Source organism: Aythya ferina (genome assembly GCF_964211825.1).
Source record: "Aythya ferina genome assembly, chromosome: 1".
Classification (NCBI taxonomy): Eukaryota; Metazoa; Chordata; class Aves; order Anseriformes; family Anatidae; genus Aythya; species Aythya ferina.
Genome location: NC_140296.1, coordinates 93,822,377 through 93,847,476, shown reverse-complemented (window position 1 = coordinate 93,847,476; position 25,100 = coordinate 93,822,377). Strand labels below are relative to the sequence as shown.

The following is a 25,100-nucleotide window of genomic DNA, read 5'->3' as shown; positions in this document are numbered from 1 at the left end:
CCCCTTCCCCAGCCCACTCCTGGGAAAATTACTGGGAAATTGCTCCTTATTTTCATTTATAATACCGATATTTTATGTAGAATTCACCACTCAGCAGCTGAGCTGAACATACGACTATTCATTGCTTCCCTGGAGGTTTCATGATTTTCGTTTCCTTTCACAGCTGCTGTCACCAGTGTCCAAGCACTCCCAAACATTTTGGAATTTCTCTGTATGGTGAGATGAAGTAGCAATCGCCTACATCCTTTATCACAGGAAGTTACTATGTAGGGAGATGGAGGACAAACTTTCAACTGTTTTTTTGAGCCCACATATGACCAGGTTTGGAGAACGTAAAGCTGGAGGTTTCCCACTGCCCCCCTGCAAGGTGTGCCACTGAAGAACCAGAGAGAATGGATTTCTTTTCCAGATGTGGAAGTATTTGTTTCTTTCCCAATGTTCAGGAAAGAAAACCACCAGTGTTTTGTTATTAATTATAAAGACGAATGCTGGTCCTCGCGGCCCCAGTGCTCTCTGTGCAGTTCTGCTCACCAGGAAATCACAGAATAGTTTTGACCTTGGGGATTATCCCTCCCTTACTCAGAGCAGGGCCAATAAAGGTAATCTGGGGTTTGTCCACTTGAATTTGGAGTACCTCCAAGGATGGAAACCCCACAACCTCCCTGGGCAATCTGCCACCAAGCTTGGTGGAGCAGAACCAAGCCCTGCATGAAAACCTTGAGTGACCTTGAAGAAAGCATCTGATCCCTGCAGCCTTCCCTTCCTCATAGGTATGGCAGGGGGCAGATAAAGCATTCAGGCTTCAGCGGCATTTAGTTACACTCCTGACATGTGCTGTAGACATGCCAATGAAATGCTATACCAGCAGCATTCCCTCTGTAAGATATACAGCTCCTGATGTCTTATTACTAGAAATGTTGCTGTGTCCTATTCTGAGTGGAGAGTCCCAACTTCTCGGTGGGAATAAGATTAAATGAAAAGCTCAGAGACATCTGACCTTAATGTTTTGCCATCTTTGAGGCTATGCCATGTCCCCATCAGAGCCACAATAGTATTTGACACTGCCACCATTACTAAATGCTGAAGTTTTCAATTTTGATTAAAGCTGCAAAAGGAAAAACTGTGCTGTCAAGCATCATCTTGACACAGACATCAGCTGCACATAACATGTCTACATGGCAATTCCTGATGAATTTAAAATTGTGGCAATTTTTTGCCAAGGTGTTAGCGCTCAGCCTCTGTCATTTTTTATCTCTACAAGCTTCTCTGCCTGCTTCTCTTATCCTAATCCCCCAAGTCCCAAGGACTTCACTGACTGTAAAAATAGGGAAGATTTTGGCCTGTCAGACCTGAACGTGTATTTTACTGTGCCTATGCAGACATTGGAGATGAATTTCTATTACTGAACCTTGCAAGAAACAAACCAATACATTTCTAGGTAAATGGGCAAAGCTTGCTCTTTTCTAACATGGCCTAGACTAATGTTTTTTGCTTCCTTAGTGAGCTCTAAAGACTGCTTCAGAGCTCATGAGCTGGAAATTGTTTCATTTACTTGCAAGGGGATGTTCAAAAAGTGCTTTTTGTTAGTGTTTGGAAGTTGCCCCAGGGGTACACCTTGCTTTCCATGGACCCTGAGCTCCTTAATAAGTTCAAACCCATCACACCATCTGGTTGCTCTGCTCTTCATCTTCCTGGCCAGCTGAGCAATTGCTCACCTACAGGACAAAACTTCCAGCCTCTTTCAGGCCCAGCACACACAGCTACAGAAGTGCTATATAGGGACCCAAACTGAAGAGTGGCAAAGGTGTTTTAAACCTGAGCTAAGTATCAGCTAATTTCATCAAGGCTGCTGAGCCCCAGCCCTTCTCTGTTCCCTTCTTCAGAAAGTGCAGCACGGATAGAGTGGATAATCATTGGATGTGGCCAAAAATGTTCTTTAGATAACAGCAGAATGTTTGAAACACTGTCTTTTCCCTCTCGGGGCAGGGAAGGGAAATGTGCAGCTTGCCAGAAATGAAATTCTGAAATTTGCCTTCTGTTATTTTATAAGAAGAAAACCACAAATGTTTCCTTTCTATTTCCAGCCTGTTGTGGCTGTAGAGGGTGGTGTGGGCTGCTTCTTGTCATCTGAGGGAAACTGCCAAGATCACCCAAAGTGGTGGAATCTGCCCTGGTGTTGGGAAGAGCCTCTTGAAGCTCCTACCTAAAAGTTGAATCCCTACAAACCTCGCTAGACACCAAATCCATGACAAAAATTGTTAACAAAAGGGGAACGCCCTAGAATGCCAGCCCCGATTCAGACAGTGGTTTGTTGGCCTCAGAGCCTCAGACTCAGGTCATTCTTGTATCTGGAGCCAAATGATCCAACTGGCAGGAGACCAGGCTGCTTTTATGATGGATGTTACTGAAAATGAGGGACTGTCATGGAAACTTGGGATCCATTAAGTGGTCTTTTCCAGTGAGAGTCCAAATCATCAAGGTATGCAACAAGACTATTGAGAGTAATCCTAATTAGTAGCAGTGGTTCACAGCTGCACTTTCAAGGTTGATGCTCTTTCTAGCACCCAGACCTTATTACTCCTTATCCACTCCTTATTCATCTCTTCTAGTCACAGTCAGAGTAAGTCACACCCTGTCCCCTCATGTCACCCTGTGTGACAGCTGGCTCTGTGATGCCAGATCAACCAGAAATGACTGCAAGACATCCCGTTCCCGCTGTCCCCACTACCCCTGTTTGGGCCATTCCCTTTCTGCATTGCTGTGCTGTGGCCTGGGCAGAGCCAGGAGCGGCCTAAACCCAGAGCTGCCCTGCATGCCACCAGCCACCCACACAAGCAATGCCCACTCCTACTAGCTTTGCTACAGTTACTAAATCCCTATTTTTCCTCTAGTAAGCACTGCTCTGGAATGAGCTTTGCCCCCTCCTTCTCGTTTTGTCTGGGCTCTCTTTGCAGTGATGGGGAGGTTGCAGGGTTATTTTTAACAGTGCCTCGTCAGCTCCCTGCTGCCTGGTGCTGTGGTTCATGGCTGCTCCACCTGAGGTGATGCTGCTTATGAATACCTGAAAGGGTTCACCTTCAAGGATGACGATTTAATTGCAAGTGCAAAGAGCTATGGACAAACACATCAGAGACTAATGGATGAGCTTTTCTGCTCAGTGGAGAGTAGCCTGCCAATGCAGCCACTCATTTCTTCAGGTGTAAGATGAAACACAACTGAAACTGTTGCCATTTAAAATGAAAAAAAAAATCTTATTAGAGTCCGGGAAAGGATACCAGAATAAAATAAATGGCTTTTGGTGCTTCATCTGTTTATATGTAGGTTCAGGTGTGATTATGTACTCTGCCACCAATTTTAATTAAGCTTTCCCTTTGCTCCTGACCTTGAGGGCTTAAATGTAATTTGTTCTATAGGTAAGACAGTGGTATGAGCTCAGTGTTTTAAAGTTCAAATTGATTTAGGTTACATTTAATTTAAATTTCCTCACAGAAGCATATAATTTTACTGTTACTAATGCTGGAGCAATTACACAGAGGTGAAGAAGCTAGCACAGAGCAGAGCCTTGCAGCCCTTGAATACTTTCCTTCACAAGAAGAAGTGTCCCTGCCTGACACTTGTGCAATAGCATTACTGGCCTCCAACACAGTCTCAGAGAGTTGCCAGTTTGCTGTGGGTCTCCGGCTGTCCAAACAGGAGGTGACAGTCGGACATCAGTCACCAGCATGGTGGTGTGCAAAGGCATGGGTGGGCTCCAGCACCCAGGGGTGGGAGCTGTGACATGAGAGGGGCTTGGAGATCCTGGAGTTGCTGCCAGACAGTGGAGATGAAAGGAAGGAGAAGACTTTCAGTAGGATGCAGAGGCAGATGCATCACGCTTCTGCAACCTTGGAAACCTCTGAAAATCAAGGGCAAGGCAGGAGGGAGGGGGTGGCTGCAGGAGGTAGGAAGAAAGAGGATTTCCAAACCCTGAATCCATCAGCCTAACAAGGCTCTAGTTGTAGGATGATCTGTCACAACACACATTTCAATATGTGCTTTGTATTTCCAAGCCCCCAGATGCAATGCTGCCTTACTCCCCAAAAGTAGTAGCTTGGGCAGCATTCCCAAATGATGTTACTGTATGTTACAGCTTTGATGACAGTTTTCCTTAATGCCTGCATTTCTCTGGGTTTTTCACCTTGTTTTCCTGTTGTATTGTGGATTTATCTATTCTTTCACTATTATGTCCCTTCATGAAACACCCATCTTACCTGTTTTCACTTAAGTAAAAGTTGTCCAAAGGTTTGAACTATGTTTCTTTTCTTTATACCTTCTGACTGAGACTCAGATAATGAAAACTTGGCAATTTCAAACTAAAGCCTGTGAATTCAACAATTTATCTCAAAGTAAAATTCCACATGGAGTATGTTTTCATAATCCAAAAATCAGTTCTGGCATTAGTCTTACATAGGTGAGGGTAGTGATCATTTTCTTTCAAGCTCAGTCCCAGAGATTTCAAAATCTTATACACGTAGGTAATTCCCGTTTATATATATATATAGGCTACTAATGTTTGTTTCTAATCCAGCAATGCCAGAACAAACACCTGGTGCATCCTTCCTCCTGAAAAACATGAAAAACAAATCCTACAGAGACAAGCATGCATTTTAAGCTCAGCTGTGCCCACTGGACAGAAAGTTCCCAGGTCTTGTAACTGTGTCTGACCTTCTCCAGACCTGAAGGCTATCTGGAAAGTTTACAGACCCCCATTGATTGATGTAGGGGATGAAACACCCCTCACTCTTGGGAGGCTCAGGCAAGCCCAGAAAAATGTCATGGTGGAAAGCACTCTCTTTTCCCTTCTGTGGCCTCATGGCTGGCCACGAGAGCCCATTAAGCAGCTACTATGACCCGAAATAACCTGAATAACACTAAAACAAAGAAGGGCTGTTTGAACTGTATGCTTATTTTACTTTTTCTTTCTTCTGAAACAGAGCTCCCCTCCATTGCTTCCCTCACTAATATTCTTGGCTCCATTTATTTTAAAGCTTGAGTATTTGGGTTAGCATTTTAGGCAGCCGAGCATCCAGGTGAGCATCTATGAGCAGCTTTGCTCCAGCCAGCTGAGCACCACTGATTCTCACCAGAAGCAGCAACTCTGCTGGTACCAGCAGGGAGCTGTGCCTGCTGTTTGCCCTGCAGCCCTGCACCACCCCTGGGAAGAAGCACAGTGTCTTCACACACTGCTATGGCTCTCGCCTGAAGGAAGCCATGTACCCTGGCTTTTCATCCCAGCCAGGAAAATAATGTGCAGGAGTTTGCCTTTCCAGCTGCCCCCTTTACCCCACCTGCTTGCTGTTCATGCCTTCAGAAATAAAATAAAATAAAATAAAGCAAGGAAAAACAAACAAACAGACACAAAACAACCAAAAATCCACTTCATACATATCTGTCTGTCCAGGAAAAAGTCTTTTTTGGGAGTCCAAGTTTAAAGATATTTACCCCAAATTATTTAAACCAAGGAACTCAGAACAAGCTTATTTCCATTCACCCAGCTCTGAACCAGGGCTGGACATTATCCCACAGCTGCCTGGGAAAGGGTGAAACCTGCTTGCACAAAGCTCCTCTGTACTCTCCAGTTGTCCCAGGTGGTAACCACAGTTGGATCTGTTTTTTTATGGTATTTGACACCACTGGGTACCAATGATACATCACTTTGCTCATAACTCCTAGCTACTCTTAGCTACAGTAACCCAGCTATGGATCTCACCTGGTTAAAAAATAAGCAACCAAAGGACACTTTTGTACTTCTAAATGTACAAAACTGTCTTTGGTTGGGAACAGAAATGCAAGCTCCTACCTAAAAACAAGGAGAGGGAAAAACTGTATTGGGTTTAATGTAATTGTGTTAATAAGACAATTTAAGTGAAACAGTAATGGAATAAAGAAGGATAAAAGGGTTCTTAGAAAAGACAGGAGTGAGGGAGTTGCTAACTCATTTAAGACAAAAAGGGAGAGTTAATTACTATCTGTGAATCATTAAAGGGTTAGCTGAGGTTGGGGCATGGGGAAAAGTGTAATGTGAAAAAGAATCAGTCTCTCTAAGGAGGTGTGATTTTTAGTAATCAGAAGACATGGAAGAATTTTAGCTCTTAAATTCATCTTTTAAAGTAGTTTGCAAGTCTCCTGTCTCCCTGAGGAGACTAGGAGGGGGGTCACAGTTTCATGCAAGATGTGCTTGTCTTGATAACGAGATGTTCTGGTACTTTAGGGCTTCTCTTTTTAGATCTTATGCTGATGCCATCATGCCATCCTCCCCCTCTCCCCCCCCCCTCCCCTTTTTTATTTTTTTACACTTCCATGAATATTTTCCAAGAGGGCATTTGGTATGATGGGAATATTTGGTATAATGAAATCCACATGCTGTCATGCAGATGTATGGGATCCATGGATCCCATGGGATCCAAGTGTTTAAGAGTGCTGGCAGAGACGCATCAGCACATTTTCTCTTACCTTGTTCCTATCAACCAATGCATTCTGCAGAGTGGGCTGCTCCCAGATGTATTAATCTGAGCAAAGAGATTACTCCTACCTCCAAACCTTGACTAGATGAGAGCAGGGCAGGCGTTTATTTACAGCTTCTGTTATATGTTTAACTAGCTCTGCAGTTCTAGTGCTGTTTTTAAAATTAAAAGCCAATAAAGCCCCGAAGCCGAGAAGATTGTTCAACCCATTTTAACCAGCTAGGGGTCTGCCATCAAATTCATTGAAAATGGGGGCCCAAAGGAGCCTTCACTGCCTAAGGAGGATGAATAATACCAAGCATCTTGTACACAAATGAGGAGAAAGCCTTGTTAAGTTGGCACGCTCCAGGTTGACAACCAAATGTAATGTGGGGGATATTGGAACATTTCCATGATCAGCAGTCACCAGGAGTTTAAAAGGTGTGTGTTTCCTCCCCACAACTCACGCTCTTTCTCATCTGTCACTGAAGGCATTTTTGGCAGCGAGTGCTGCTGCAGCCCTGCGCCACTCAGCTGGCATCCTGGCATCCCTGGGCTTGAGGGCAGCAAAGAGCCACCAGAACAAAAGGATTCAGCCTCGTATTTGCCCAATAGCTTCTCACCTTCCTTCAGAGGACATGAGAAGGAAGCTGGAATGGAAGATGAAAGTGGCCTGAGCACAAAGTCCTGAACACTACTGATAAAATACATTTTTATGTGTAAGTGCAGTGGTGATGCCCCAGCCAGCTCAAACTGAGCATACTGGAAAGACTCTTGTGGGAGTCGGAAATAACTGGATTGCCTGAAAGTCAGACCTACAATAAAAATTTAGCTTTCTATGTAGTTTTTCAATGGGAAACAGTAAAATAAATTTCTCTCTGTATGCTTAAATTAGGTTCTTATCAACAAAACATTTGTCTATGAAATAAAATAAGCCATCAAAGCTAGTAAGTAACCTTTTTTGAACACATTTTTTTCATTCTGTGTGGAAATAGTTCATGGGAAAACCTTAATTATATATTATTCTTATTATACATAGGCAAAAGGTGTTTTTGTTTTGTTTTGTTTTATTTGTTTTAAAATTTGCTTTATCACCGTATCAGTCAAATAACTGGACTAGATGGGAAATACTTCCTTATTTGAGTGAGATCTCAGCACTTCTTGGTAGATCCATAAGACATACATACCTTAAGGACATCTTCATTTGGCTTCTTCTGTAGGACTTGCCAGAAATTTAGCACTTATGCTTAACAGAACTAAGGACGCAAATGCAACTTGATTCATTTCAAGACACTTAAGTACTTTGCTAAGTTAGTGCCATTATAACACCATAATTGCATTAATAATAGTAATGAAACAATTATACATAAATGCATTTTTCTATTTTAAAACAACCTGAACTGAGCATAGTGCAGAAATGTTTGAATTAGCAGTGCCCACACTGTCAGCAACCAGGGAAACTGCATGATTTTCCCAGTGTGCTGAAGCTAACTGGGTTTTATTGCTTTCAGACCCCATTTAATATCTCCAGCTAGCACTGAACAGTGTGTTCATACGGGCACTAATTTGGGATGCTCCACACCATATTCTCTTGATCAGGGCACAAAAAGGTAGCCAGAACACACACAAAGAGGCACTTAGCAAGACAGGTCAAACATTGTTGTGTTAAAATGAGTATTCAATCATTTATACTTCTTATAAAACAAGCAGAATTACTTCTCATATAATCAAAAGATGCAATAAAGTAATATGAGCTGGCAGCTCCCCTGTAAAAAGATTTTTTTCCCTCCAAAGAAAGCCATGTTGATCTTCAAACTAGAATAACTTTTTCCTCCCTTTTCTCCTATTATGGGAAAAACTGCATTTTTTTCCCCAGTCCTTACATAAGCAACTCATTTGTGTGAGCACAGCTCCCAAATGGAGCCTCCCAGAGATCCATCCCCAGGGAGTAAGTAAAGTAACGTCAACACATTTCTTCTGATCCAAAATATACTGAAGCAAAATGAAAGCCTCCTCGTTTCAGATGAAGGGAGTGAAGGGTCTAGGTAAGTTTGATGGGGAACAGGCTGCATTTGTGCTGTTCTGGCTCTCTGTCCCGGGTAGCAAAAATGCTGTGGGAGAGTGAACCCCATTTTTAATTTTTATTTTTTTTTGGAAGGCATGACACCACTTGCCTTTTCTGACCAAGGTACAAGACTACGGTGTTCAGAGGACAGTACTAAAATGGTTATTATATTTAGGGAAAGCAAAGTACAGCAGAAGTCAATGGAAGCAGACATCACAAATAAAGGCAGAAGACCCTTTTATTTCGCATAGACAAAATGCAAAGAGTGTCTCATTAAATTAATATTAAAAAACAAAACCAAAAACAAATCAGTCCCCTCACTCCACTGACATCACTCATCCTAATTAACAACAAAAAAAGAACAATCAAGGACCCATTTTCTAATAAAAAAAAAAAAAGTGCAAAACATGACAAAAGACTTTTTGTTTTCCCATGTTCCTGTTGAATTCACAAACAGGGTGATTTTTAAGTGATTTTTTTTTTCCCTTTTTAATCTTGTCTGATGGAACTTCCAGTTAAAATGTTTTAGTTAAGTCTCCATGCACTTCGTAGAAAATCAGTAAAAACACAAACGCTTGTGAAGATCAGAAAACTGGACTCTTTTACGCAAAAATTCAGATGTCCAGTCAGATGAAGCTCACACTCAGACAGAAAAAAAGCAAGAGAGTCTTTGCACTGTCTGTCGCTCATATTATTTTTTTTTTTTGTCAAATATTTTGGCAATCTTCTTCTTTAATTATAAATATTGGAATTCAATAAAAAAAAGGTAGCTTTCATTGGATTTTTTTTTTCAGTGTAAATATTTACAGCCACTGTCCAGCCATGCTCTTTTTGTTATACCAGGGTGTAAGATTTTGCGTAGGGGTTGTTGCCTTTCAAGTGGCCCCGGGAGTCCAGCAGGGATTCTTGGGAGCTGCTCATTTTTGCTGCCTGTCCTAGCTCAGCTCCTTCTCGCTGAGGTAACGTTGCCACAGCACCAGGTTGCCATGACTGGACGTCTCTCGTGGAGGATGCCTCCATGGGGATTGGCTCCAGGACGGTGGGGCGCTTCAAGGTTCGGCTTTTCTGTGGCTCCAAGCAGGCTTGCCCCAAACCCAGGTCTCTGCTCGTGCCCTGCACGCCACGGTTCAACAAAAAGTCCATCCGGAGGTACGGTGGCAAATGCACGAGATCACCTGGGGAGGCAAAAGAGAAAAACACCACCTTACGTATAGTTCATGCACTGGCTGGGGGATTCAGACCAGCCATTTGCCCATTTGGCAAATGCCACCAGGCATTTGGCTACTCCAGTGAAGGATCTGTAATCAACCGAGCTGCAGCATTTACCATTCATGTATCATCTCTCATCTGTTTACTATGCGGTGACCTTGCAGAGTCAAGGGTAGTGGGCCAAGGAACCCCTGTGGGCAGATCCCTAGGAGTTTGTTGTTCGTATTTGCTATCATAATAGGATGATTATAGTAAGAAGCGCAATGTCTTTTACATGCACTCATAGCATGAAGGAGGTAAACTGAAAAGAACATAACATAACAACATTCTCCTGCCATCCATCATCATTGTGTTTAAGCCACTAATGATTTTCTACCACTAACAGTCCTATGGCCAGCAATATGCTTATGCTTTTTTTTATTATTATTATTTTTTTTCAATAGAATGCACTGAAGCTGACACTCTGGCTCGTTTCACCCTTCTTCCTTTCTGTTCTGTATTGTCAGTACATATTCTGGTGTGAGAATGAGAAACAGGTAATACATGCAAGAAGTAGCCTTCTCAGGACCCCTTATTTATTATTTCCCCTGATTTGTGAGCATTTCTATTTGGGTTTGATGATGGCTCATACCAAATGATTTGCCTTTGCTAAACTGTTGAGTTTCAATAGATGCCTTGGACCTGCTGTCAGGAATAAGTCAGTGGTTAGCATTACCATCCCTGTATCTGCACATCTATTAGAACTGCTACAGAAATCAGTTTGACTTATTTATTCTAGCCCTGCCTGTTAGGTATTCATAAAATTGCTTCAAGGAAATGAGGGGCAATCAAGCACATAATGAAATGCATTTCTAAAAATATTTGATGGTGTAACCTCACATATTTACAAAAAAGGAAAAAAAAAAAGCACTGTTACAGGCACAGTCAGGAACAGCATTTTCACTTCTTTACAGGCTTCTGCTGCAGGTATATAGATTCCTTCTTATGGCTGATATAAAAAACATAGCCTTAACCACAGATGGGATGCGTCCTGAATGTATAAAGTAGAGGACTCTTGTACCTATCATTTCTGTGTCTACATGAGCTATTTACAGCTTGAGAAACTAAGGCTGACCTGTGCCAGTGGCATAAACAGTAGACCAGGAAAGCACTTCTTCGTAATAAAACAGCCTATAAAAATTTCATTTTTCCTAACCAAGCTAAAAGCTCTCCAGTGCTCTAAAATAAAGCAGGTCCTTTACTGCAATTCTTACCTGAAAGACTAATAGCATCTGCTCTACCCATGATTTCAGGTCATAGACCAGGAATTGCTGAGGAGATACATTTGGGCAGAATCACTGTTTATTCCTATAGAAACTCCCCAGGCACCGTCTGACACCATATGCTTTATGCTAGTTGCACCTCCAACACGGATGCACAGCGCAGGGTATTTAACCCCCACAGTGCACATCTCAAGGTTAGGCTGACAACAGCAACATTTACATAAGATTGAGAGAGAGGGGGAGGCTTGAAATAATCACACCGATTACTGCTTAAAAATGGATTGTGGTAACGTTAATTGGTTTTACTCATTTACCTTATTTTCCTATAGTACCTTCCACGCCAGACACATTAGGTGCACGAGGGCCAGTTCAGCTGAGACAGCAAGGTGCCTGCTGCTGGGGTGAAGTACATCAGGACACGGACACACAAATTGGCAAGCACAGGGAGGTGCCCACTTGCTCTGCTTAACTACAGGCATCGAATTGAGCAGCTGTGGAGCTTGCTGCAATGCCCACTCCCTGCAGGCTGCAGGGAGAAGACCCTCAGGCTGTATCTTCTGTAGCATCCTAAATAAGAAGCCTTACTGCAGCCACAGTGGTGGGCAGAGACAAGTACCTCCAGAGTGTAGGAGAGGGTGGTTGTGTCCCCATCTCTGCTTGACAATGAAGGCAATGAGGATCTTTATTTGGCTGCCTCAGGCATGGTTTATCTCAAAGAGACATTGCTCCTGAGATGGCAGTGATTTTGTTAGGCAGGAAAATCTTACAACTAACTATAATACCAAAGTATGATCTTCCCTCTTATCAGGGGAAACAAGGAGAGACTGATGGAGCCAGAAAGTGGGGTTTCTCTTGTGATCCTGTAGATAACCCCCCATCGAAACACAGCAGTTCCTTTTGCCTATCAGGTGAGGCCCAATTTTCTGTGCTGCACCTCCATCCCTGCTTCTCACAGTGACGGGCATTTTCCTGAAGATCTCTGCTGTCCTGAGGCAGGCTGCACTTCTCTCACCCAGCATGTCCAATGGCACAATGCACACGGCTCCACTAAGACCAGCCAGGCCACCTCATGCACATTACCCCTTACTTTTATGCCTTGCAGTCAACTTTTTATGAAGGAGTCAGTGCAAAGCAGCATCAGGAGCATGGCTTATTGGCAATCTCTAGCTGTCCTCTCAGTCAGCTGTTCCCATATCTTAACACATCCTCGTCTCTTGAGAGCAATGGGTACGCACGGACTATAAAAAGGATGTGTTGAACCTTACAGAGATGAAGGTTGGTTTTCAAGCTGCTGTCTAGACATTTCTCACATGTAGTTAAGAGCTTCGGGCTATGTAAAAAAAAATAAATTTCCCCCTCCATAAATTTACACAGGAAGGTGTAGTCAATAATCTGTGTAAAAAAATATGCAGTCACTTTACTGCGATTTTCTAAATGACTGGGGGCAAAGTTTCAACAGGATTATAGTAATGAGAAACTAGAGGATGCAACTCCTTCTCCAGAGCTAGATACACAGTGCACAATCTCTGGCATCACTTAACAGTGCACTAATAATTTGATTAGGATGTACACATTTATGGGCATTTATGTAAAAAGTGCCAGTCCTACTTATAATCATCAAGAAGTATCTTTCCCTGCAACTACTTCCAAAATAAAACAAATGTTTAAAATTACTGGAAAAGAAAAAAAAAAAAAAAAAAAAGAGAGAAGGTAACTTTTTCTTTGCTAGGACTGAAACGGTATCATAGTATGAAAGAAAGTCTTTGATTTATAAGGACTAATGTTTCTGACTTAAAAACATAGCCCTTGAAATATAACCACAAAGCTTCACTTCTGGCATTCTTTCATCAATTCTGAAGGTGTTTTAAAGAAGATTAAAAGCCTCTTACCATATCTATGGAGTTACTTGGAAAGATTTTGGTTCTCATTCTTCTGGACACAACTGTATAGACATTTTTTAGATTTCTTACTATTCAGCTGAACAATAATTTTTTTTTTTTTTTAGGCAAAGCATTATGAAGTTTCAGGATGGCTCACTGCCTTTGATGCTCTAATTACCTCTTCTCAGTGGTGTGTGTGCCTTATTAGTAATGAAAGCAAACCTTTCAAGTGCATGAGCACTACAAATGAGCGTGTTTAATAATTCATGCATTTTGGTTAATTAGTACAAAAATTACTCAAAAACATAGTTTTATGATTTTTTTTTTTTTAGGAAAATTTTCTGCATTTAGAAAAATGGAGTTTGTATACAAATAATAATAAGCATCCAGTCTAATCTGAATGTGGTAATTTAAGCCAGAACAATCTCGGACTTTATTTCCTTTCTTTTTTTTTTTTTTTTAAAGTGGCCAACTCTCTAATGAATTACTTAGTATAGTACCTTTAAAAAAATGATACCTTCAATAAATATGTGCAAAAAAATACTAAAAATCACTTACCATGCCTATCAAAAACAATGTAATTTACAAAAAAAGGGACTATTTTCTGAGTTAGTGCATCACTGAAAAAAATTATATACTTTTATTTCAGTGCAGCCAAGGTGATACAAAAAGTTTTGAAAAACAGTGTCTATTTTTCTTCTGGATGTTAGCACCAGGTACGGGAGGGTTTGGGATGAATTTCACAGGCTACATGGAGGAAAACATACCACTGCCTATCTTTTCTGGGATTTTATTCAAGGAAGCTATCTTGTTTGCAGAACTAAACCAAACCCGAATGCACTCTTTTCTTCCTGAAGATTCACTCTTTCAAATGCTAGAAAGCTTACATGCGTTTTTGCTTTCATCTACTCCAGAAAATCTAACAATCTGTGCTATATTCAATACGGAGATCATCACAGACTGTAAAAAAGATACTCTTACCAAGTAGTTATGTGATAGCTATATGCATTTGCTCATGAATCATAACTTCTACTAAAGCAAAAGCAATTTTCCTTCACAAAGCTCCAGAAAAGATCCCCTCAGTGCTGACAACTGCCTGATGAGTTTCAAGGTCTGATTGCCATGTGAAAGAAATTCCACATTGCTTGCAGTATTATTTCAGAAAAGTTTATAATGTAGGATTGGTGACTCTGACAGGGTATTTTCACTAACAAAGGTAAGAAAAAGATGGGGTGAATAGGGCACTCACATGACTTACTTGAATAAGGGAGTGTGTACAAAAAGCCCTTGAAGATGTCCCTGGCATGATCTTGCAGGATCAGTGATCATGCCAGAACTGAATCTATACAGCTCCATCAGCATGGGTAAAGTGCCTTGCTAATGCAGTTATTTTGATTTCAGAGGCTTTCTGCCATTTGGAGTGCTATGGGGGTGGCACTTTGCAAAGTGCCACTGTGCTCAGCATCGCCTGCCTTGCCCTGTGTTTGAAGGGGAAGCGCTGGTGGGATATTGTGTTCTCATGCGAAAGGAAGCGAAGGAGACAGAGCTGCTGACAGCTAGCTTTAAGTTCAGTTTCATGCTGATTAAAAAGTTAAGTGGGGCTTTCCAGCTCTCTAGCACAGTAAATAAATCAGTGAAGCCTTTGCTAATACTCACAGTCTGGTTGCTGATACTCACAGGCTGTTTTTCAGAAGTTTGCCATAGGAAAAGTGAATATTGGAAATGAAGAAAGGATGGAAAGTTTGCAAGGCCAAGGTGAGAGGCTTGATTGAATTAAAAAAAAAAAAAAAAAAGAGCACAAGCAGTGCTCGGAGTCTTTGCCACTTCAAAACCTGGCACACTGTTAAAAGCTAGCAGGCAGAGCTTTCTTAGAGAGCTGTAGCTTGAGCTGGGCTTATATCAGCAACAACACTTCTCACAACTGCTTCTGTCAGAGTGTGGAGGAGGCTCATGCACCCTCTCCCTCCATCTCCAGTCAGTGTGTCCACTCCCAGCACCTGCTGAGCTTTGTGGTGCCCGCCTTGGCTTAGCATCCACTTGAAGGATGAGGTGGATGCTTGCTGGAAGCTTGGAGGATAATTTTTTTTTTTTTATTATTCCCCCAAGGTCTGTTCAGTGTGGAGCCACTTTCTCAATGCTCTTTATTTAATAATTATTACTTTCTCAGAAACATTGCAGCACAATGAAACAACTGAACAATCAAAAAGTTCAGAAGGATGCTTTAAACAACCCATCTCCACTCCCTGAAGTCAGTGTTGATCTGTACTGGAAAAGGAGGTGACATTTCTTTAGCAGATGAAATAAAATCATGTCTTTACATGATTTTATCCTGTTCAGGTGATCACATTTAGGAAACAGCCACCATGCTTTAGGAAAACATGCTGAGCTTCCCATTTCTAGACTGAGAAATTGGAATCCCTTAACACACTTTTGAGGCTGTCCTTTATATCTGGCGAGTTTCTTTTTTCTTTCTCTATGAATACTGCACGCTCATTTGAAGACCTGTAGCACTTAGTTAAATGCTGCATGTTGCAATCTACTAAAACTGTCATTGCCATAAAAACACTAACAATATCAGTTAAGTTTCACACACAAAAATAAAATCAACAGTTGCTGTTGACTAGTCATTGGAGTTATCTCATATGAAACAACAGAATATCAGGAAAACTGTAATTCAGGAGCCAAATTTTCTGCCATTATAATTCAGAGTAGCTGTATTGATTTCAGCAAGACTATAAATTGATTTATACTTACTGGAGATTAGGTTTAAGTGACTGAAAATGATAATTCAACCTAATGTGGATTTTTTTTTTTTTAAATACGATGATTCATTTTGTTACTTAGATTTAAGCCTTTTAATTCCAAGAAAAAGTCCTAAATCAACATGTCTTAAAGCAAAAGCATAGCTGCTACAGTTTAACTGAGCTCATACATCTGTAATATATCAGCATAACATACTGTTCATCTGTCTAACTGGATGCCAGGAGACCTGATTATGAGATTGTTGCCTGGTCTTGAAATGCCTATTGAAATGGGAATTGAAGCACTGCATTTTGCTTTGGGCAAGAACTTTGCAGAACTTTGGTCTCACGTATGGGGCTACACTTTTAAAAACCTGTCAGGATGCTCAGTTCCTTGCAGAAGTAACTTTACTGTTTAAGGCAAACTGCCTTATTTTTAAGGGACTCTCCACTGCTGAGCTGGGGATGTAAGGCAGTAAGAAGTGATTTAGGGGCCAGAAGACCTATGGAGATGCCTTGTGCATGTTCAGTCTCACAGGGAAAGTGCACCTGCAGAACTGGAGCCTTTCTGTTTTGATTTAATGCAATGTCTAAGTTAAAAAAAAAAAAAAAAAAAAAAAAAAAGTTGTGAAATGGACCTCACTATGTAAATCAATATATTCTCTGAAACAGAAAGTTAGAAAAAATTGGCAATAAATAATGAAATGGTGATAGAAAAGCAAAGTACAGGAGCTCTCCGTTCCCATCTTTGTCTTCTCACGCAAGCTGCTTCATGCATTTTTTAAGGATGCTCTGAGACAGCCCTCTCCTGTCTGCTGGCTGAGCTAGGGGAGTGGTGCTGCAGCCCTCGCCCAGGTGCCTGTAGTTAGCAACACTGGAGTTTCAAGATGGGTTTGCTGATCCTTGTGCAGTGAACACACTGTTTAATTATGCATCACTTCACCTAGGGTTAAATTGATTGTGGCTCCATGGAAAGGGGCTTCCATCACAGGTTTATTCCTGGGATATCTGGGAACTCAGGCTAGAGAGGTGAGGAATTCGAACCCTACTTATGGTTCATTGAAGTCAATGGGAACCACTCTGTGGACCTCAACAGGCTTTGTGCCATGCACATGAATTCATGGCTAAACCTGACCTCACCTGCGATGAGAGGCATAAGGCTCCACTAATGGTTGTGGAGAGGTCAGGCTGCAACAAGGAAACCAATATCAGCCCTGCCCTGCTGCTCTGATGAAGATGTCTTCACGGATGGATTGCTGTAGCTTGGCCTCCTCAGGTCCATCAGTTTGAATCATCTGAGTGCTGCTGACAAAGTGCAGCATTGCATATTTTTTAATTAATCCACTGGGGCAAGAGCTCCACCTTTCACATTTAAATTAAGGATGCTGGCATGAAGACGTAAACAATACTGAAATATGCCCATGTGTACATACGGCTATGCTTTAAAAATAAGCATAAAAGAAGCTTTTACATGGATAGCAAAGACTATCACCACAGTCAAGTCAAATTAGGAATGTATTTTTTTTCTCTAGTTACATCAGTTCTCAAATTATTTTCAATAATCTATCAGATCTCCTCTAAATCTAAAATTACAGTAATGTCTTGTGGCACAGGAGAAACTAGGAGAGCCCACTGGGTGAAGTCATTTAAAGCAAAAGCACCCATAAATAACCACAAGGACCTTAAAGCAAGGCTGGAACAGCTCTTGTTTGTATGGGAGCAATTGCTTCTGGTTACCTTGAGCTGACTGAGAGGCCTCTCAGAAATCATACACACTGCCTCAACAATATAAAGATGAAATGCTTTGACATTTTCAAAATTAAAATGGTATGAGCAGGACAAATCTATTTTCTTTTTTAAAGCAAGATTTTTTTTTTTTTTCATAGGCATGGTTAATCTTCAAATCAAAATAATAAATACATTAGATGTCAGCAAGAAAATATGATTGTGTTACCAGACACTCCCAGTACAGTTCCTGAGGAACAGGTACCAATTGTTTACCTCCTTCAATAAATAAATAAATAAATAAATAAATAAATAAATAAATAAATAAAACATCTTCCAAACACCAGTATCATCGATTCATAGATGACATTTGTAAAAATAATTCAAATTACTTTTGTTGTCAGTGAATTGAGTTTAGCTGAAAGCTAAACTTTTTGTGTGCTACCTAAAATGGAATTTTCATATCAGCCATACAGAGAGTTTTTAACTGAACAGCTGCCCTATTTAAACTCATGATTCACACTGATAGTTTCCCTTTTTGACCTCATAGCATTTTAGCTTCTGATCTGATCCTGTTTAGGTTCCTTTTTATTTTACTGTGCTGCCAAGGTTAAAAAACTTGCAATGTGAACCTTCCTCTACAAGTCCACCAGAAGCAAGGCAACGATCACAAGTATGTGTTCATGTCAAATTAAATGCAGAATTAAATGGGTTTCATCTCTGCAGAACATTCAGCTGTACACAACAGCAGAAGAAAAAGCTCCTGATAGCTTCTGCAGAAATAAAAGCTAAGAGAGGATAAAGGCAATTTACTCTCATCACCAGAGTGCCATTTCTATGATAAAAAACAAATAGCACAGTCTTTTTTTTGTGACATATTCCTAGTTTTCTAACAGCACAAGAGGAAATGAAAAGAAAGTGTTCCAGGTACAAGAGAATCTAATGTGATAACATTATATGAAAACGTTAGAAATGCTCACCTAGGGGTGTAATTTCAGCTTATATCACATATGTGTAAGTAATTATACATACAAGTTAACATACACATTAAAAATATTTGCTACAGTTAGAAACATAGGCATGGAATTTTATTTTCCCCCCTTAACAACAGTTCTGCCTATCTTACTGTTTTGCCACCTGCCTGTTTTGATTGTCTCCTTATGTAGTTTTCTCAGAGCTGGACATTGGTCTCCAGTTGTGGAGCCATGCTGATGATTTTTCGTTCTATGTATACACTATATATGGTATGTGCATATACATTTCTCTCTCTCTATATATATATATTCCATTGCATTTGAAACCAGACAACACAAGCATAGAACTAAAAAAGAAAACAACCCATATGTTATCATTTCCTACTTTGCTGCAGGATTCCTGAACAAAAAATGTCAAATGTAGATCCCCCCATATCTTCAAGAAATTCGGTTTTGGATCTATGAACTGCTGAACTGTACAACTCCACTTTCATTCAATGCAGAATAATATACATGGGAAAAGGAGGCAAAAGGTAAGCTGGAGGCCTTAAGTCAAGAGTCCCAGCTATTAGTGAATCTCCCGTGGTAGAATTTGTATTGGATTCAGTTACTGCTGCAGCTTATAGAGTGCTGTCAGCAACTTCTCCATAGAAAGCATGTCTCTAAATAGACTCCATCACTATGTTGCACTTGTCTTCATGGAGTGGAAGAGGGAAATAACTCCTTCACCCTTCAATTCATAGATCAGTGGAAAAGAGTTCACATCTTTTTATCTCAGGTTACAGGGCTGACATTGGAAATATACAGTGCTTTCTATTAACGTGTACTTCATATTTTCCTTATTGTGCTAAGCAGCTTATTTTTAGCTGTAGTGACTGAATACTGGAAAAGAAGATTTGTGTCTTGAACATAAATTTTACCTTCCTCTTGGTTGTTTATAACTACATTTATGCACTGCAGGTGAGGTCCAGCCTCTATTTTAAGGGCCACTTGTAAACAATTATTTAGTAAAGTGTTTTCATTCTGTATCTTAAGAATTGTCTGTAAGCTAAGGTTTAGCCATTCAAGTTGGCAGAATGAGTTGAAGCAGTTAGAAATTTGTAAATTGGGTCAACAGTGCTAATTGAGGTATCTCAAACACTGAAAGAATTTTAGTTTTTGTGCCTTTTCTAGAAAATGTGCAGCAGCCTTAGGGCTAAACTCGCTCTGCCTGACTTAGATGCCCAGCTGAAGAAACCCAGACCAAAGTGTGCACCTCTCCCTTCCCACTGGCTGCATAAGGGGAGTGCTCACACGGTGGTACCCCTCCAAGCATTGGGCCTCTCTGGGTAACAACTGGGTTGCACTGCTCAATAGTTTCACCTGCAGGCATCACTGAAGGTGCTAATGCCCGCACTTGCTAACTGAGAACTTGTCTAGGAATAGGCCTGTCCTCTGGCTGCTGCGAGAAGGCAGTGGCTGCCTGCCAGATCTCCTCTGGGAAGGAGAGGCTGAGCAGGAGCGCTGGCAGACAGAGGATGGAGCTCTACCCTCAGGCATTAGCCAACAACCCAACAATGGCAAGAGGAAAATGCTTCTATTTGAGTATCAGCTTAGCAAACTGGTGCTTCTGCTTTGTAGGGACCCAGGAAAGCACTCAGCTTTCCTATCAAGCAATGTGGTTTTCTTGCCATCTTCATGGCTGCAAAATCAGTTTCAGGAAAATCTTTTTTTCAGAGTTTGCCTGTGTGCACCTGTATTTTTTTCTCCACCCACATGCAGGTTTCTTTATAAACTGATTCCTTTCAGCAGCTGAAAGCCTGTAGAGGAAGTTCTGGGATATAAGTTTTTTTGGTCCTTTAAATTGATTTAAAAATCTCTTAGTCTGATATACCCAGATATCTGTTTTCTAATTCAGAGTTTCTCATTCAGAGTTTATAAATTAATATTAATATAAATTAATAGGATGTCCAAAGAGGAAGGGAAGAGGGATTGTCAAAATGAGCTTGTTATTTATTTATTTATTTATTTAATAAAATGATGTAGACAAATTTCTGTCTGGCCCATCAAGTCAAGCTAATCCTTAATGATAATATCATAAAATCAAAGAGTATTTCCAGTGACAATTAACATCAGAAAAAAAAATTATAAAAATCTGTGGGTCTGAGTTTTGCAGCAGCACTGCTAAAGGAAGCCTTCTGCAAATTGCAAGAGACCTGATGAAATTTTCTAGATATTTCCTATTCAAGCACCGGTCATCTATTATTAATTCTAAGTATGAATTCCCTTGCCGGAGGATGCAAACAAGTGATCTGTCCACAAAAAAAAGAAAAAAAAAAAAAAAAAAAAAAAAAAGCTTCTTGGTTGAGACTATTACCAAGATTTAAAATTATAATAACAGAAATCTATTTTTAATAAACTCTGCTACTGCAATGTTTACTGCAGTTAAAAATAACTGTTCTGGTAACTCAATTTGTGGTTAATATTTTTGAAACAGAAAAGAAAAACAATATTGGAAATCTTTTTCAACCTCTGCAATTATCTTCCACCTTTTTACATTACACACTTTTTGACGGCACACTGGGAGGTAGGAAAAGTGTATATTTCTTTCTAATTTCTGTCCAGCCTAGTTTCTGAATATTTGAATGACAGCTTTGGAAAATGAAGGACTGACTCATTTGTCAACCTCTCAGGTAAACTTTGGGTAGCAATTGTTGAAACCTCTGAATATCAGTAAGACAGCATGCCTCTGTCTTGATCTGAAAGGCCCTAGTATATTGTTGAGATAATTGCCCAGTGTGCCAATTCCTTGAGAACCTGATCTTGATAATGATAATTCTAGCTAGTGATAACTGTGGTGAAAAATGCAATGTAAACTATGCTGATATCATTTTATATCATGAAGAATATTAACAGTGAACATATGTTAGGATTTCAAAAAACACCTTTCTAAAGGGTCTGATTTATCCCTTGTGTTTAAAGTACTGCTGTGCTATCTCTACTGCTCCAATTTTCTCTCATAATGTGCCTCCTGGGACACATCACCACTCTAATGGCTTACTGAGCAATGTCACCATCTCCATTGTGTCAGCTCCATGACCTGAGCAGATCAGGTTTGCCAGTTCTGAGAAGCTCAGAAAAGTTTGTGTGCAAATCTGCATCTATCTTTTCAGTTTTTAGAAACTATGCCAAATCTGTTGTTAGGCAGCAAGGCTAGTTTGACTGGTGGTTTAACATGTGAGATTCACAGTTATTATAAAGGAAAAATAACACTGTTGATGGTGAAGTAAAAACCTACAAATAATCTCATCTCTTTTCAAAGATCTGTCTACGAAGTTGTAAAGATCAGAAGAAAAGGATGCCTAAGACATGCTTTCAAAACACTGAATGTGAGAATTCATAAAAATTTTACTTCCATGCTCCATTTCTGGTAGTTATAACTTTTCAGAAGTTTAAGAAAAGTGTAACTCCCAATTATTTGTTTGTTTGTTTGTTTAGATTGGAGAATGTATACTTGAAAGTTTTGGTCTGGTCTCAAGACAATGATGCAGAAAACATCTACAGCTGCTTCTACAGACAGACAGAAGTAACCTCTACCACATCTAAGTAAGTTGAATGATGTTCAAGGATCACTTCCTCCAAGCTCAAGATAGGTCTGTCCCAAAGAGCAGGAAGTCAGGCAAAAATGCTGGGAGGCCTGAATGGATGAAAAACAGCTCCTGGCAAAAGTCAGAAGAAAAAAAGGAGTATACAGAGGGTGGAAACAAGGACAGGTAACCTGGAGGAAACACAGAGACACTGACCAAGCATCCAGAAATGAGGTTAGGAAAGTGAAAGCCCATTTAGAGTTGAGTCTGGTGAGGGATTTCAAGGGCATCAAGAAGGGCTTCTATAAGTACATAGGTAATAAAAGGAAGACCAGGGAAAATGTGAGCCCACTACTGAATGGAGCCAGAGACCTTGTGACAAAGGACATGGAAAAGGCTGAGGTACTGAATGCCTTCCTCACCTCAGTCTTTATTAGCAAAATCGACCTTCAAGAGTCTCAGACCCCAGAGATCAGGGGGAAATGCTGAAGCAAAGAATATGTACTCTTGGTGGAAGACGACTGGGTCAGAGAATGCTTAATCAAATTGGACATACATAAACAGATGAGCTTTAATGTGGTACACCCACAAATTTGCAGATGACACAAAATTGTTAGGAGTGAATGATAAATGAGAGGTTGATGCTGCCACCCGGAGGGACCTGGACAGGCTGGAGAAATGGGATGAATTTCGAGAAGTATAACACAGGGAAGTGCAAAGTCCTTTGCCTGGGGTGGAACAACCCTATGTGCCAGAACATGTTAGCTAAAAACAAAAATAGTTTTGCAGAAAATGCCCTCGTGGACACCAAATTGGACTTGAAGCAGAAACGTACCATTACAGCAAGAAGGCCAACAGCATCCTGGGCTGCATGAGGAGTGTGGCCAGAAGGTCAAGCAAAATGATCGTTCCTTTGCAGCACTGCTGGAGTTCTGGGCTCCCTGCTACAAGAAAGACACGCACATTCTGGACATAGTCCATCTAAGGACCACTGAAGATGAATAAGGGACAGTGGTATCTCTCCTATGAGGAAAAGCTTAGACAGCTGGGACTGTTTAGTGTAGACAAGAGAATGATCAGGGAGGAACTTTCTTCGTATAAAAACACCTCAAGGAAGGGTGCAATGGAGACAAAGGCAGGCTCTTTTCAGTGGTGTCCAGTGCCAGGACAAGAGGCAATAGGCAAAAACTGGAACACAGGAGGCACTGACTGAACACTAGAAAACATGTCCTTACTGTGCAGGTGATAGAGCACTGGCACAGGTTGTCCACAGAAGCTGTGGAGTCTCCTTCATTGTAGATCTGCAAAAGCTGTTTGGGCATGGTCCTGGACAAGGGGCTGTAGCTGGCCCTGTCTGAGCATCGGATTGGACCAGGTGACCTTCAGAGCTGTCTTCCAGTCTGAATCGTTCTGTGATTTTGTAATGCATTAACTTCAGCTGATATGTAGAGACATGTACTACAGCACAATATGTTTGGCAGTCTGAGTTAAAAAAGTATAACCATGCCAAATATTTAGATCATTCTGAAGTCACGGTGCATATCTCAGCTTCAGTATGACAAAATTGCTTCATTCCCGTATTTGCTAGTTACTGCAGCATTAGGCATCATTACTCTATTTTTCTTTATAAGTATAGTATTACTTTTTTCATGGCATAATCCATGCTTTTTTGCCTCTCATGTCTGAGCTGACTTCATGAAACTGATTCTTGATTCCATAAACCACACATCAGGAAAAAGGAACAGAAATCCAGGAGAAGACAGAAGCAGTTCTGATTGCTAACCTAACTGCCTATCTGCAGTACCACCTGACTAGAAGGGAAAAGGTCTATTAGAAGACTTACATTGAGTTAGAATACGAGGCAGTCAACTATTACACATTAATAGTTGCTAATAATTGCAGAAATAGAGTAGTGCATAGAGTGAAGAAGTTCTGAAAAGAGAGTTGTAATTCATAGTTATAGTGCTGGAAATGATCAATTACTAAGCTTTCCTAGACATTTGATGAGCCATCAAATTTAATTCAAGGTGATAGAGTGAGTGAAGGCACAGAAGTTATGATTCAATTTCTGAATGAAAATGGTGGGGAAGTTGGGAACATCAAATCAGGCTGATGTCAACCCCTGGAATACAAGCTATTGAATCTTGATACCCTACCCCTTTATTTTTCCCCCTGCAAACAAAGAACATTCAAGCTCCTTTCTCCTTATTATTAACAATCTCAACGTGGAGTGACATGAGATTTCTAATACTGCTAGATAAAGCAGATTGTTGGATAATCAGGCTTGACCAAACAGGTACAAAACAGTCCTGTGAAATGCTGAGCAAAAGCAAGAAAGAAAACTGACATGAGCTGGAATGCCTTCAGAACCTCACATGAAGGTCTTCTGAAACCAAACCTCAAATTGTAACTTTTTGTTTGCTTACCCCAAACACTTATGGTAGCAACAAGGTAAGAAATAGGTGCTGTTACAGCTGAAAGAAGTCTTTTGAAATCAACTCCATCATTGCCTTTCTTGAGTAAAGTTGTATCTTTACTATTAAGTAGTTTTAAAATGACCTGTTTACCAAACTAAATTTTTGTTACCATCTTTCCGAGACTTAGAATAGTTGGAGATTATTTTGCAAAACAAATACTCTATGTTGCAGAACACTAAACCTCTGTTGCAATCATGGAAGTTGCTGCAGGTAGCTTTACAAGAAGTTTTAAAAGTGAGGTAAGACATTAGGAAATGGAAAGCATAATTTATTTAAAGTGACATTGTAGAAGACAGAGATAGAGTTGGAGGAGAAGAAAAGCAATCACCACCAAAATAGGTAAAAGTTATCTTGAAATAAAACACTGAGTTCAAGGAAAAATAAAGATAGGCTAAAGGAGTATAGTCAGTGTTTAATTTCAGATGTTATCATCTACTTTATCTGTTTTATGTCTCTTTTTTTTTTTTTTACTATTATTATTATTATTAACATTTCTTATACCTGTTCCCAGATGTACAGGTTACTTTGATCAGTTATGTTTGAATTATCAAGAACTTCTGCAGAATTTCTGAAGCAGTGGGTGAAAGAGTAAAGATGCCCTGTAAGTATTTTCTTACTGATTTTGAACACTAAACATACTGGTCTGTCTGTTACTACCGACAATTCTCTTTACCAATATGTTTTGATTAAAGCCCGTCATAAAGTATCCTTTAATAATT

At 40.4% G+C, this 25,100-nt stretch overlaps 1 protein-coding gene and 1 long non-coding RNA gene across 3 annotated transcripts in view; one reads left to right on the top strand and one right to left on the bottom strand.

The window, feature by feature from the left end:
• Positions 1–25,100, top strand: part of LOC311444982 — a 34,683-nt gene that overhangs the window by 7,262 nt on the left and 2,321 nt on the right. Inside the window, exons 2-3 of the long non-coding RNA XR_014698152.1 lie at positions 21,816–21,923; positions 24,893–24,982. This is a non-coding gene — a long non-coding RNA (uncharacterized lncRNA). The remainder of the gene's footprint in view (positions 1–21,815; positions 21,924–24,892; positions 24,983–25,100) is intronic.
• Positions 8,768–25,100, bottom strand: part of DSCAM (DS cell adhesion molecule) — a 477,876-nt gene continuing 461,543 nt past the window's right edge. For both annotated transcript variants that reach the window (XM_084536387.1, XM_084536388.1), the window contains one exon: positions 8,768–9,722. In XM_084536387.1, the coding sequence (XP_084392513.1) occupies positions 9,382–9,722 (341 nt within the window). In that variant the 3' untranslated portion in view covers positions 8,768–9,381. The remainder of the gene's footprint in view (positions 9,723–25,100) is intronic.